Source organism: Palaemon carinicauda, chromosome 4 (genome assembly GCF_036898095.1).
Source record: "Palaemon carinicauda isolate YSFRI2023 chromosome 4, ASM3689809v2, whole genome shotgun sequence".
NCBI lineage: Eukaryota > Metazoa > Arthropoda > Malacostraca > Decapoda > Palaemonidae > Palaemon > Palaemon carinicauda.
Genome location: NC_090728.1, coordinates 188,653,369 through 188,668,433, shown reverse-complemented (window position 1 = coordinate 188,668,433; position 15,065 = coordinate 188,653,369). Strand labels below are relative to the sequence as shown.

The 15,065-nt window shown below is 40.6% G+C and overlaps 1 protein-coding gene across 1 annotated transcript in view; it reads left to right on the top strand.

The window, feature by feature from the left end:
- The window catches only part of LOC137639793 (transcriptional regulator ATRX-like), a 107,107-nt gene that overhangs the window by 56,265 nt on the left and 35,777 nt on the right, over nucleotides 1-15,065 (top strand). The window contains 5 exon segments of the mRNA XM_068372035.1: nucleotides 8,420-8,583; nucleotides 9,639-9,776; nucleotides 10,113-10,288; nucleotides 10,685-10,909; nucleotides 14,705-14,885. Coding sequence (XP_068228136.1) covers nucleotides 8,420-8,583; nucleotides 9,639-9,776; nucleotides 10,113-10,288; nucleotides 10,685-10,909; nucleotides 14,705-14,885 — 884 coding nt within the window.

Genomic DNA, 15,065 nt, shown 5'->3' with positions numbered 1-15,065 from the left:
TGGTATATGTATTTGTATAAGAAGTAACTCGGTACTTTTATATTGAAGATGTATGTGCTTCGATATTGAAGATGTACATGCTTTCTGCTCTGTTCTTAGACTCTCTAACCCGCTCGTTTTTAAGGTGTACAGTAGACTGCTGGAGTTAAAACTGAATAATTTCTGTAAAAGTAACGGTTAACAAAGGACAATGAAACTGACTTTAAGAAGAAAGAAATTATGCACCAGTGAAGCGAGTAAAAAGGGGGAAGAGACATGAATCGGAAGGTGTAAACCTATTAAAAGGGTCAGTCTGGTTTACAGAATCAGAATTGTTTGATAAATTGATGGGAAAGACGTTTAGGAGTATAAAGCTTCAAATTTATAAAAGATCCTTTGCAGCTGAAGACCGGTCTATAGATAGTAGGTTGGCCAGGACACCAACCAACCATTGAGATACTACCGCTACAGAGTTATTAGGTCCTATTCTTTCCTCATTCTCTTCTGTCCTTATACACCTGACAACACTGAGATTACTAAACAATTCTTTTTCAATATTAAACTTACCCGATGATCATATAGCTGTCAGCTCTGCTGCCCGACAGAAAAACCTACGGGCGGAATACGCCAGCGATCGCTATACAGGTGGGGGGTGTACATCAACAGCGCCATCTGTCAAGTAGGTACTCAAGTACTCGATGTCAACATAGAACCAATTTTCTCTCTGTCGTGCCACTGGCAAGACCTACTAAATACGCTGTTACTAACTGGATTTGTTTTCACAACGATTTGGTGAAGTACACTATTCCAGTTTTGAGCTTTCGCTATGCAGGGGTTTTATCTTCATTTCAAAACTTGAACTCGTTTTGGATAGATTTAATTATGGTGACGAAGAGAGTATGGACTCTCTTTCACTTTTTAATGGCCGACCTTCCCTTAGACGGAAGTGTGTTTAGGTTTTTGGTAATTTTGCTTAACACGTTATAGATCTATATATTTTATATCTCTCCGCCTTTATAGGCTTCTTCGATTAACTTTCCATTTATTATAAGCATATAAAAATAAATTTTTATGTTTGTTTATATGCGACCTTTCCTGATAGTAGGCGGTCCTAACTTGGAACCGAAGTTAATTAACATTGAGACCGTTATATCGTATTTAACCTTTAAAGAATTTAATACTTTTTAAATTTTAATGTTTTATGAAAGAATTTCTTTGATAGTCTCGTACTGTTTTCAAAGATGAACTAACGTTTAGTTTTTTAGTCTACGCAGTTGTTGACGTTCAGAACGTTCAACATGCGCTCTATCGTTACGATAGAGAGAGAGTGTATCACGGTTTCACTTTGCAGTAAGAGTAAACCGATTCTGGCGTTTCGTTCATTCTTTCTTAGCTTAAATGGTTTAAATTCTAAATTAAAGGAACTTTTTATTTGGAAAACCTTTCAGTTTTTTCCTTTAGCAAATAACATGTTTTAACGATATATAATTGGGCTCTTCTCTCAGGTGTGAAATCAAGAGAGAAAGAGAGAGAGAGATAGAGACGGAGGGGGAGAGAGGAGAATAAACGTTTCGTTCAAGCGGGTAACGTTGTTCTCGTTTTTTACTCTCCTCCCTAGTCGCTGTAGGGGAAGAAGGTAAATCGTTTCTAGGGTTTTATTCTTGTTCCCAGGCTATGTGCGGTGAGAGATTGTAAACGTAGTTTATTTGATCTAATGTTTAGTCTCTTTCCCAGCCACTGAATTCTTTATCTTTATATATGTTTTCTGTTGCATTATACGACTGTTTTCGCAATTACTACCTTTTAATGAAGGATAGGATTGCGTGTTTCAGGTAGAAATCAGTTAAAGTTTCGATTTCAGTGAAATAAGTGCAAAACAGAAAATCAAAGTGATAAAGTGATATGCGCAAAGTGTTACAGTGTTGCGTCCGAGGGTTCGTCTGTTCGTGCCAGTTGTTCACCTAGTCCGGGACCTCTTACAAGCTCCCAAGCCCAGGGGAGAAGTAATGTCGAACGACTTATTGGTTCCACAGGCCTTGATCAACGAACAGACGTTTTTCCCTCCGTGGTTTCGGGCGTATCTACCCAAGATCGCCCCACCCACACAAAGACGAGAGAGCCCATTTATTCCTCGTCTGCGGAAGAGGTTTCTCGTAAGAAACCATGGACCACATCTCGCAGCTTTTTAAGTGCAAGTCGGTCCCTTCCGCGCAAGTCCAACGGCCCAGGTGTAGCCACTGGGTCAGTTCGGACTCGCTGCAATCTTCCGATGACTGCACACCTCCTAAGAGAGGTAAAGCGGTACCGCAACAGGCAGTAACTCCGTCTGTTGCCGCACCCGCTGTTTTAGACCCTCAGTCACAACGGACAGTAGCTCCGTCTGTTGCCGCTTTTGTAGACCCTAAAGTGGTCTTTACTGCAGTCTATGCAGACTCGGTTAGCTGCGGTTATGCAGGAGTTTCGTGCGGAGAAGGTTGACACTGCTCCCGTTAGCCTACAACCTGCCACGGTTGTGCGCCCAGCTCACGCTGAGGCTGCCTGCTCCCACACTCCGGCTGCGGAGAGCTCCACCACCGATGCGCAGTCGACCCTGCCAGACGCATGTTGACGTTAGCCGACGTGCAGCACCCTCCGTTGACATGCGTGAGCTACCGCATCAGCAGTGGGAAGGTGGAGTCAAGCTGCCGTGTTTTGACGCGATGCGTTAGTTTCCGCAACCCACGGCAGTCCCCACCACGCACCACCACTCCGCTTTGGTTGTTGCCTGCTCCCATACTCCGACTGCGGAGAAGGTTGACGATGCACCCGTTTGCCTACAACCTGCCACGGTTGTGCGCCCAGCAGACGCTGCGGCTGCCTGCTCCCACTCTCTTGTTGTGAGAGCTCCTCCACCCATGCGCAGTCGACCCTGCTAGACGCATGCTGACTCCCACAGACACACGGAGCACTCCGTTGCCGTGCGTGAGCTACCACAAGCTGCTGTGTTTTGACACAGTGTGTCAGCCTCCGCAACCCACTGTGGTTACCGCCACTCGCCCGCAGCAGACTAGTCAGTCAGGAGTTGAGGCTTCCACACACAGCTTTGGTTGTTGCCAGCTCACAGACTGTCAAGCAGTTACATGACTTTGCCTTCTGGTCTGCTACTAATGCACCAGTGCTGTATGTCCTCACACACCTGTTGTGGTTGACAGTTCAGTTTTTTGACAGTTCACAGACTGTCAGGCAGTTACATAACGTTGCCTTCTGGTCTGCTGCTAATGCACCAGAGCTGTATGTCCTCACGCACCTGTTGTGGTTGACAGTTCAGTTTTTGACAGTTCACAGACTGTCAAGCAGTTACATAACGTTGCCTTCTGGTCTGCTGCTTATGCACCAGTGAGACCCTCACTGAGATAACCTAGCTTTTCTCGGACATGGTTCCTGTAGATGAGAAAATGCTGTTCTCCCTCCTACTGATATTCCTTTGAGGACTCTGTCATTTGGAGAGGAGCCTTAAGCTGCTTAGCCTCCTATGGACTTTAATTAAAGCATAACAAGGCTTCCAGGGATGGTAAATGGTTCCGCTTCAGTCGCTAACCCCGTCTGTTGCCACACCTGCTCCCGTAGACCCTAATGGGCTTTGCTGCAAGACATGCAGTCCAAGCTTGTGTCCTTGATAGAGGATTTTTTACGGAGAAGAACCTTCTTGCCAACAACCTTCCTACTGGTTGGTTGTGCGCCCTGTTGACGCTGAGGTATCCTACTCGCGTCCGCCAGTTGAGGTGGTTCCTCCACCGATGCGACCCAGTGTGGGTTGCCAGTCGCACGTTGACGTTAAGCGACTCTCGGAGGTGGTTGTGGACGTTCAGTGTGTCACTAGGAAGACGTTCAACAACCAGCAGAGGTGACTTGTTGTGACGCAGTGCGGCAACCTCGGCAACCCGGTAGGGGGTTGACTGCACAACCCAGACAGTCTAGACAGTTTCGGGTTGACGCTGTACTTCCTTGCGTCTCCATGGTTGACAGTTCACAGACTGTGCAGCAGTACCATGATCTTGTGTCCGGCTCCGTCACGCATCCACCAGTGCGACCGGATTCAGAGAGTCAGACGTTGCCCACTCCGTTGCCGTTTCCTCATCAGTTTCAGATGAGGACGTTGCTGAACAAGACGATCAACCCCCAGCCCTGCTATCCATCCAGAAGATGCTGAAGAAGGAACGCTGCCCTGTCAGGCTGTGGATGAGTCTGGTTAGGACACTGTCATCCGTGGTTCAATTTGTGTCACTTGGAAGACTACACCTCCGTCCTCTTGTGTATCATCTAGCTTTTCACTGGAAAAGGACAAGACGCTAGAAGCGGTCTCGATCCTGGTTTCCAGAAGATAAAGTCTGGTCTGACTTGGTGAAAGGACTTTATCAACCTTTGAAAGGGTCTTCCCCTGACTGTTCAGACTCCCAACCACGTTCTCTTCTCGGACGCATCGGACGTAGGCTGGGGTGCGACATTAGGCGGTAGGGAATGCTCGGGATTATGGAACTCGAGTTAAAGGACAATGCATTTCAACTGCAAGAAGCTACTGGCAGTACGTCTGACCTGGAAAAGCTTCAGGTCTCTCCTTCAAGGCAAAGTGGTGGAGGTGAACACGGACAACACCCTGCTTTGACGTACATCTGCAAGCAAGGAGGGACCTACTCTCTGACATGGTACGAGTTCGCAAGAGACCTCCTCACCTGGTCAACAGGTCTAGACTTTTCACTAGTAACGAGGTTCATCCAAGGCAACTTGAATGTCATAGCAGATTGTCTCAGTAGGAAGGGACAAATAATTCCAACAGATTGGACCCTCCACAAGGATGTATGCAAGAGACTTTGGGCCACCTGGGGCCAGCCAACCATAGATCTCTTCGCAACCTCGATGACCAAGAGGCTCCCAATAGTTTGCTCACCTATCCCGGACCCAGCAGTAGTTCATATAGATGCCTTTCTACTAGATTGGTCACATCTAGATCTATATGCATTCCCTCCGTTCAAGATTGTCAACAAGGTACTGCAGAAGTTCGCCTCTCACGAAGGGACAAAGTTGACGCTAGTTGCTTCCCTCTGGCCCGCGAGAGAATAACTCACCGAGGTACTTCGATGGCTAGTAGACGTTCCCAGAACACTTCCCCTAAGGGTGGACCTGTTACGTCAGCCACGCGTAAAGATGGTACTCCAAGGCCTCCACGCTCTTCGTCTGACTGCCTTCAGACTATCGAAAGACTCTCGAGAGCTAGAGGTTTTTCGAAGGAGGCAACCAGAGCGTTTGCTAGAGCAAGGAGAACATCCACCCTTAGAATCTACCAATCGAAGTGGGAAATCTTCCGAAACTGGTGCAAGTCAGTATCCGTATCCTCGACCAGTACCTCTGTAACTCAATAGCTGACTTTCTCTTATATCTGAGGAAAGAACGATCTCTTTCAGCTCCCACTATCAAGGGTTACAGAAGCATGTTGGCATCAGTCTTCCGTCACAGAGGCTTAGATCTTTCCAACAATAAAGATCTACAAGACCTCCTTAAGTCTTTTGAGACCACGAAGGAGCGTCGTTTGGTTACACCTGGTTGGAATTTAGACGTGGTTCTAAGATTCCTCATGTCAGACAGGTTCGAACCGCTTCAATCAGCCTCCCTGAAAGATCTCACCTTTAAGACTCTTTTCCTGATATGCTTAACCACAGCTAAAAGAGTCAATGAGATTCATGCCTTCAGCAAGAACATCGGATTCTCATCCGAAACGGCTACATGTTCTACAACTTGGTTTTCTAGCCAAACACGAGCTGCCTTCTCGGCCTTGACCAATATCGTTCGATATTCCAAACTTATCGTATGGTTGGAAATGAACTAGAAAGAGTATTATGTCCTGTAAGAGCTCTTAAGTTCTATTTTAAAAACCTTTACGAGGCCCGTCTGAAGCTTTATGGTGTTCAGTTAAGAATCCATCTTTGCCTATGTCAGAGAATTCTTTATCCTGTTTTATCAGACTGTTAATACGAGAAGCTCATTCCCATCTGAATGAGGAAGACCAAGCTTTGCTGAAGGTAAGGACACACGAAGTTAGAGCTGTCGCAACTTCCGTGGCCTTTAAACAAAATAGATCTCTGCAAAGTATATTCGACGCAACCTATTGGAAAAGCAAATCAGTGTTCGCGTCTTTTATCTTAAGAATGTCCAGTCTCTTTACGAGAACTGCTACACTCTGGGACCATTCGTAGCAACGAGTGCAGTAGTGGTGAGGGCTTCACCACTACAATTCCCTAATTCCATAACCTTTTTAATCTTTCTCTTGAAATGTTTTATTAATATTTTTGGGTTGTCCGGAAGGCTAAGAAGCCTTTCGCATCCTACTTGAATTGGCGGGTGGTCAAAGTCATATCTTGAGAAGCGCCTAGATTAGAGGTTTTGATGAGGACCTTTAGTATGGGTTGCAACCCTTCATACTTCAGCTCCTAGGAGTCGCTCAGCATCCTATGAGGATCGCGAGGCTCAGTAAGGAAGACGTACTTAAAAAGGCAGAGTAATTGTTCAAGTCGACTTCCTTACCAGGTACTTATTTATTTTATGCTTGTTATTTTGAATAACTGCTAAAATGAAATACGGAATACTTAGCTCATAATAATGTCAACATGTAATGCTGGTCTCTACCCACCCCCCTGGGTGTGAATCAGCTATATGGTCATCGGGTAAGTTTAATATTGAAAAATGTTATTTTCATTAGTAAAATAAATTTTTGAATATACTTACCCGATGATCATAAATTAAAGGACCCACCCTTCCTCCCCAATAGAGACCCAGTGGACAGAGGAGAAAATTGGTTCTATGTTGACATCGAGTACTTGAGTACCTACTTGACAGATGGCGCTGTTGATGTACACCCCCACCTGTATAGCGATCGCTGGCGTATTCCGCCCGTAGGTTTTTCTGTCGGGCAGCAGAGCTGACAGCTATATGATCATCGGGTAAGTATATTCAAAAATTTATTTTACTAATGAAAATAACATTTTTCGCTCAAGGGCTTAACTACGGCACTGTAGTTGTTCAGTGGCTACTTTCCTCTTGATAAGGGTAGAAGAGACATAGTTATGGCAAGCAGCTCTTCTAGGAGAAGGGACATTCCAAAATCAAACCACTGTTCTCTAGTCTTGGGTAGTGCCATAGCCTCTGTACCATGATCTTCTACTCTCCTGGGGTAGAGTTCTCGGGCACAATATTCTTTATATTTTTCTTACTCTTGTTATTTTGAAATTTATAGTTTATATATGAAAGATTTATTTTATTGTTGTTACTGTTCTTGAAGTATTTTATTTTAATTTTTCATTACATCTCATGTAGCTTACTTATTTCCTATTTTCCTTTCCTCGCTGGGCTACTATCCCTTTTGGATCCCATGGACTTATATAATTTTGCTTTTCCAACTAGTGTTGTAGCTTAGCAAGCAAAAATAATGATGAATTTTGAGTAGTTTTTCAATATAACAATTAAGAGAATGACGTAATTATAAAAGTAATTCTCTGACTATCTTGACCTTTGGCTTTAGAAGCAGGCTTGATGATGTTAGGGTGAATGTATGCACCCTTTTCTACATTTATCTATTATTGTCACTATTTATTAGTTTTGCCTTCGTAGTGAATGACACCTATAATGTAATTCTGGGAGTTGGTCAAAACTAGGTTAACCCTTTTACCCCCAAAGGACGTACTGGTAAGTTTCACAAAGCCCACCCCTTTACCCCCATGGACGTACCGGTACGTCCTTGCAAAAAAATGCTAAAAAAAAATATTATTTTCATATTTTTGATAATTTTTTGAAAAAATTCAGGCATTTTCCAAGAGAATGAGACCAACCTGACCTCTCTATGACAAAAATTAAGGCTGTTAGAGCAATTTAAAAAATATTACTGCAAAATGTGCTGGGAAAAAAATAACCCCTTGGGGGTTAAGGGTTGGAAATTTCCAAAGAGCCTGGGGGTAAAAGGGTTATGGTCTATAAGACACCACCAGGTCGTTAAGTTCCGGTCTACTTTGTTTCGTAATAATGATGTTGACTCTGCCCCTTGATGGAATAAATCTTTTTGATGAGTAATTATACATCTTTTGTTTGTTCCTATTGTCTTTTTCAACTATTTATGATTGGCAATTTTTTTTTTTTTTTAATTTGTTACATTTACACTAGGTATGTGAATTTGTTACAAGTTCATGTCTGAAGTTTATTGTTTTATTTTTTATTCAATTAGTTCTTGTGGAAGTGAACTTAACAGCTTTTACAGATGTAAGTAGACTTATTTTAAATCACGGTTTCTTCCTCTGATAAAATGTGCTTGTTAAGTTTGTTTCATGTTACTTGATTGGTTTTGTATTGAAGTGTATTTCTTATATTCATGATTGAACCTATTTTGTAAATTAATGTATGATTTCCCAATTTCTTACAGAGCCAAGGATTTATGGGGTCGTGCATACAGATTGGATGATTGGTGGAAGGAAGGTGGAGTTTGTGTCATGGGTTACGACATGTTCCGAAACCTCTCCAATCCCAAGAATAAACGCTATAAGGGCAAAATGAAAGAAATCTTCTCGAAGACTTTAGTTGACCCAGGTAAAGTGAAGGGCCCTATAGTAAATTCTTTTTAGTGAGGCAGATTTGCATCGACTCTCGGGGGTGCCCTTTTAGCTCGGAAAGGTTTCCTGATCGCTGATTGGCTGGACAAGATGACTCTAACCAATCAGCGATCAGGAAAATTTTCCGAGCTAAAAGGGCACCGCTGCGAGTCAGTGCAAATCCGACTCATTAAAAAAAATTGAGTATAGTCTTTTATTATTTACAGGTCAGAAAATTGCTGGAATTAAGCTAGTTTCTTTCCATATGTAATTTCGTGTTAAGTTTTAAAGGACATTAACAAAGCAGACTTTATTACAAAAATCTGGTGCTGTGTTGTATTTTTATATTTATTGTATCCTCACTGCTTGGAGGAAGGTCGCTGGCAACTGCTACAATACATGAACATACGCTACCGGGGTCTAAGCAATGTCAGGCAGGGCAGCCGATCGGGACTACGGTCTACCCCAATGCCAAAAGCAAAGTGCTTCGAAAAGAAGACAACTCTGCTTAACCCATACTAAAAATGGAAAAAAAAGCACGTTGATAGAAGATTGCATTCAAATCTTAAAGTACCTGTATTTTAGTATTTTCAAAAGGTTACCCAGAGTGGTTTGATCATTACCAAGTTGTGGAATGATCTTCCAAATCAGGTAGTTGACTCAGTAGAACTTCAAAAGTTCAAAGTTGGGGCAAATACTTTTTTGTTGACCAGGCGGACATGAGTCTTTCTATAGTTTATTTATGACATATTTGTTTTTGATGTTAATAGTTTATATATGACATGTCTGTTTTGACGTTGTTACTTTTTTTAGAATGATTTATTGTTAATTTTTTCTCTTCATTTATTTATTTCCCTATTTCTTTTCCTCACTGGGCTATTTTTCCCTGTTGGAGCCCCTGGGCTTATAGCATCTTGCTTTTCCAACTAGGGTTGTAGCTTGGATAGTAATAATAATAATAATTAGTGTTTGGGTGAGAAACTCAAAAGTTATAAAAAGGTTTTCCTATTTTGGGGTCATTAAAGCATCCTACGATTTTATCGTGTATTCCAGGTCCAGATGTGATGGTATGTGATGAGGGCCATTTACTGAAGAATGAAAAGACGGCATTATCGAAAGCCATCAATAAAATCAGAACGAGTAGACGTATAATTTTGACCGGAACGCCGCTTCAAAATAATCTTAAGGAGTGTAAGTTGTTACTATCTTATTCAAAATCAAACCGTTGTTCTCTAGTCTTGAGTAGTGCCATAGCCTCTGTATCATGGTCTTACATTGTCTTGGGGTAAAGTTCTCCACTTACTTGAGGGTACTTCTTTCTTTTCCTCACTGGGCTATTTTCCCTTTTGGATCCCTTGGGCATATGGCATCCTGCTTTTCCATCTAGGGTTGTAATGTAGCTAGTAATTTTGATTTATATACTGTACAAGTATATATATATATAGATCCTTTTTGTATTTTTCATAAAAATCTTTTAATTTCCAATATTTTAAGAAAAATCTAATAAGAAAGCTTTGGAATTTTCAGATCACTGCATGATACAGTTCGTCAAACCAAATCTCCTCGGAACCAAGAAGGAATTCATGAACAGGTTTGTCAATCCCATAGAACTCGGCCAGTGTGCCGAAGCTGAACAGAGAGATGTTCGTCGTATGAAGAGAAGGGCTCACATTCTCCACAACCTCTTGGAAGGGTGTGTCCAGGTGAGAATAATCATAAGTTATAGTCGTTGAAAGACATTTTAAAGTATAATGATTCATTTTCAAAATTTGAGGGTGATATAAAATCCATGAATGGCACAATATTATTTATGACATTGATATTCCGATTAACTGAATGCTCAAGAGGCTTAGCATTTTCAGATTTTTAATCACTCTACAATGGTACCCTAAATACTGTATTAACAATCTATACAATTTTGGAATGTTTAAGGCTTTAAAAAAATAGATTCTGTAACTATAAAATTATTAAAATATTTCCAACTGTATTGTGCATTAAATTTATTTTAATATTTTCCATGAATTGGGAATTCAAAGAACTTAGTTTAGAAACTTTACAATATATAATCTTTTTAATAAGTTTTATTTCAATATTTTCAGCGATTTGACTACACAGTATTGAAGCCATTCCTACCTCCCAAATTTGAATATGTCATATCAATACAGTTATCTGAAATTCAAGTTGCACTGTACCGGTACTATTTGGAGAACTTGGCTCAAGGTGGACCTAAACGTCAGGGATCAGGATTATTCGTGGACTTTGGTGCTTTGTCAAGAGTCTGGACTCACCCTAAAGTTTTAGAGTTTGCAGTGAGAAGAGCTTTGGTAAGTAACTTAATTTATTTTGGTGTAGATTCTTCATTGTCTGTAATTCTTTGATTGTTCCAACACAGGGACTTACCTCGAACTGCTTTCTTAGGAGTTACCTGGAACCTCCTCTCAACCGACCAGAGTTTTGTGTAGTTTACCCTACTTCTGTTTTCTGTGATGGTAGGCCTAGGTGGAAGGATACGTGCCCTGAGGGCAATCTCGAGGCAGGCCTCATGTTAGCTTGGGTCTCAACCTTCAGTAAGTTCTCTGGTCGCGTCGTGATATCATCTCGACGCTCTCCGTATCTCAGTGCGACCCTTTGTGTCCCCGACTCTTGATATTTGTCTTGTCTACTGTATGTTCACCACAACTCAGTAATCCTAATTGGCTTTATTTGTTGTGAGATCTTCACCAAACACATCCTGTCGAGGTGTCCAGATTATGAGGAAACATTTAAGGTTTCAAAAGCATCCTACTATACCTCTGTTTCTGCTACTTTTCTTCCATCAAGGTACCCAACCTCTTTTAACTTCATAGTGAAATTGCAGGGGTTACACTGGGTCATGTGGCCCAAATTCATAGATCCATCTGGAGTAATTAGTTGTATGAAAGTTCGATTAAGGCGAGCATATTTTCATTCAAGAAGTCACCGTTGAATCAAGTCAGTGATGCGACCACAGCCTGGCACTACAGCTCACATACATGATCAGAATGAAGGCAGTTTGTCCTAAGCTTAATCTATCCAAGTCATTGGAGATTTGACATGTTTAGTTACTTTTTCTGTGATCACTATTACTTTGGTTGTTGGAATTGGGTCTGGAGGAATCTGGGTTGTGTTGAGACCAATTATGTTCCTTGCTGTATTGGGAAAGGATGCTATCTTTGGAGAGGTTGCTGCGCATAAATATTCAAGCTGGCTTGAGATAAAGAATATGTTGTCTGAGATGGTTTTAGAAAGCCATAACCAAGGCTGGTCCCTTGTATTTCATCTTTAACATTATTTTAACATCCAGTATTGAGCTTTCCCTTAAATTACGAACAATGCAGAGGGCACATGAGAGAATTATGCTAAATCTAACATGGAAGGATAGAAAAACAGCTAAATGGATACGTCAAAAAACTAAAGTAATGGATATCCTTGAAACCATTAGCAAGCTCAAATGGAACTGGGCGGGGCACATTGCCAGGATGACAGACAACCGATGGACATCACGAACAACCTTCTGGACACCCCGAGGATACACAAGAAACCGAGGAAGACAAAAAAACCTGCTGGCGAGAGGACTTAAACCAACATAAGCAACAGTGGCACAGAATAGCTTGCAATAGAAATCTGTGGAGGAACCTGGGGAAGGCCTACATCCAACAAGGACTTTTGAAGGCTGAAATGATGATGATGATTGAGTCACAAGGTATAGCAACTCTAAAAGTCTGTAATTTCATTGAGATGAGTGACGAAGAGAGTAACAGGATCATCTGTGATATTGAGAGGGGGAGGTGTTGCCGTATCACAGACAGAAGCAAAAGGGCAGTTCCTTCCTTGCTGAACTGTATTAACTTTGTACAATACTTAGTTAAAAAAAGATTGTTAAACCATACTGCAAAAATATCTCTATCTGATAAAGTAGTTAATAAAAAGGAAATATCTAAGTAATTAGATTTGAAATAAGTAAATTACAAAAGAAAACAACACTAAGGGAGTGAAAGGATACAGCATTTCTCTCTTGATGTGCCTGGTATTATTACTTTTGCAGTGATATGCTCATATTCTTACAGATTTCCTAATGTATGCAGAGATACTGTAGTCCATTTCTTTTAGCGATGCATATTTGCACCGACTCGCAGTGGTGCCCTTTTAGCTCGGAAAAGTTTCCGGATCGCTGATTGGTTGGACAAGATAATTCTAACCAATCAGCGATCAGGAAACTTTTTCCGAGCTAAAAGGGCACCGCCGTGAGTCGGTGCAAATATGCATCGCTAAAAGAAATGGACTATAGGAACTTAAACTTTATTGGTTTTTGCAGTTTGTTACTTTGAAAAAAAAATCTATGAATAAAGATGAAAAAATGTAATGTTCTAGATTTAACTTGCATAGGAAACTGAAGGATTTGATAGGTTTTGTTTATTATTGCCTCCACCAACAAAGTTGGAAGGAGGTTTATGTTTTCCCACCCTGTTTGTGTGTGTGTTTGGGAAAAGCTTCCTGGCCACCACTTCAAACGTAGAGTAATGAAACTTGCTGGGATTAACTGTTATGTAAAAAGCTAGGAATAATTAAATTTTGGAAGGCCAAGGTCACGGTCAAGCAAAATGTCCAATTCACATAATTAATAGGCACAGATGATGATGATGGTTTTTTTTAGAATTATTGTATCTTAGATACTGTACCATTATTTATGTTTTAAAATTCTATTATTGATATTTTGAAAACCTTTATTCCTGTTGTAAGTATAAAGTATTAAGTGGCACTCCAAAATTGAACTATTGTTCTCTAGGCTTGGTTAGTGCCATAGCCTCTGTTCCATGGCCATCCACTGTCTTGGATTAGAGTTCTCTTGCGTGAGAGTACACTCGAGCACGCTGTTCTATCTTATTTCTCTTCCTCTAGTTTGTTTTAAAGATTTTATAGTTTATATATAAAAGACCTAATTTAATATTACTGTTCTTAAAATAATTTATTTTTATTATTTATTACTTATCTTGTAGCTTATTTCTCTCCTTATTTCCTTTCCTTACTGGGCTATTTTTCCCTGTTGGAGCCCTTGGGCTTATAATATCTTGTTTTCCAAGTAGGGTTATAGTTAGGGTTGTAATGATGATAATAATAATAAACTTTTCCACCTTTGCTCATTCTTCATCATCTTACGTCTTCTCCCATGCAGGGGTTAACACATCCAATCATGGGGTCCGTTTACTTAATTCTACCGAATCATCCTCTGTCACTCTTAACTGCCCTCATATCTTCTGTTATTGAATTCATACATCTCTGAGGCCTTCCTCTCCTTCCACCTGGTGGAGATTAATGGATTTTCTGTATTAACCCTTTTACCCCCAAGGGACGTACTGGTACGTTTCACAAAAGCCATCCGGTACGTCCTTGCAAAAAAATGCTATAAAAATTATTTTTTTCATATTTTTGATAATGTTATGAGAAAATTCAGGCATTTTCCAAGAGAATGAGACCAACCTGACCCCTCTATGACAAAAATTAAGGCTGTTAGAGCAGTTTAAAAAAAATATACTGTAAAATGTTCTGGGAAAAAAAATAACCTGCTGGGGGTTAAGGGTTGGAAATTTCCAAATAGCCTGGGGGTAAAAGGGTTAAAGAGTAATTACTACATTAGAGAAATTGTGACGTCAGGAAAGATACATTCACTTACAAACATTCGGAGATACAAACAAGTCAAACATAAAATAACAAAGATAAGATAAAGAAGTACTGTACTGAAGCAATATTATATCATTTAATACTGTAAGCAAAACATATGTAAGAACCTGGTATCTATTTCATATGAAACCCAATTATTTATTGACTTTTGTAGCATGAAATCATGGCCCAAAATTTAACAAAATTGAACTTACAAACAATTTGACTTGCAAACAACTTCATGGAACCAATTAATTTACTAAGTGGAGGACCGTCTGTATTGTGTGTATGATGTAATGGTTCTTTCTTTCTCTTGGCCGGTGACTGATGAGTTGTCTCTTAATAAGGGGACATAGCCAAAGGTTGAAATACTCACATACACCCCCACTCATATATATATGTATGTATGTATTCATTTTCTAAAGTGAATATTCCCCTTTCAGCTTCAAGATGATGAGGAAGATTTAGAGGATTTCATATGTGACGATACAACCACTGATGAATCGTCAGACGATGAAAGATCCAAAAAGAAAAGAGGAAGAAAGAAGAAAAAGGATGAGGAGGAAGAAGACGACGATGTCATCGAAGAAGAGGAAGTAAATGAAGAGGAGGCTGGTGAACCAGGTACGAGAGTCAGTCTGGTTTGTTATCCGTATACAGTATTGCTGTGGTGAGCTTATAATCTTTTATATTAACATAACTAATCTGAAATTTTGTTTATTTTTTTGTATTACAATTTTTTTTGTTTTGTTTTGTTGGGAAACCTTTTATTATACTATTTATTTACAATTGAAAGGACCATGA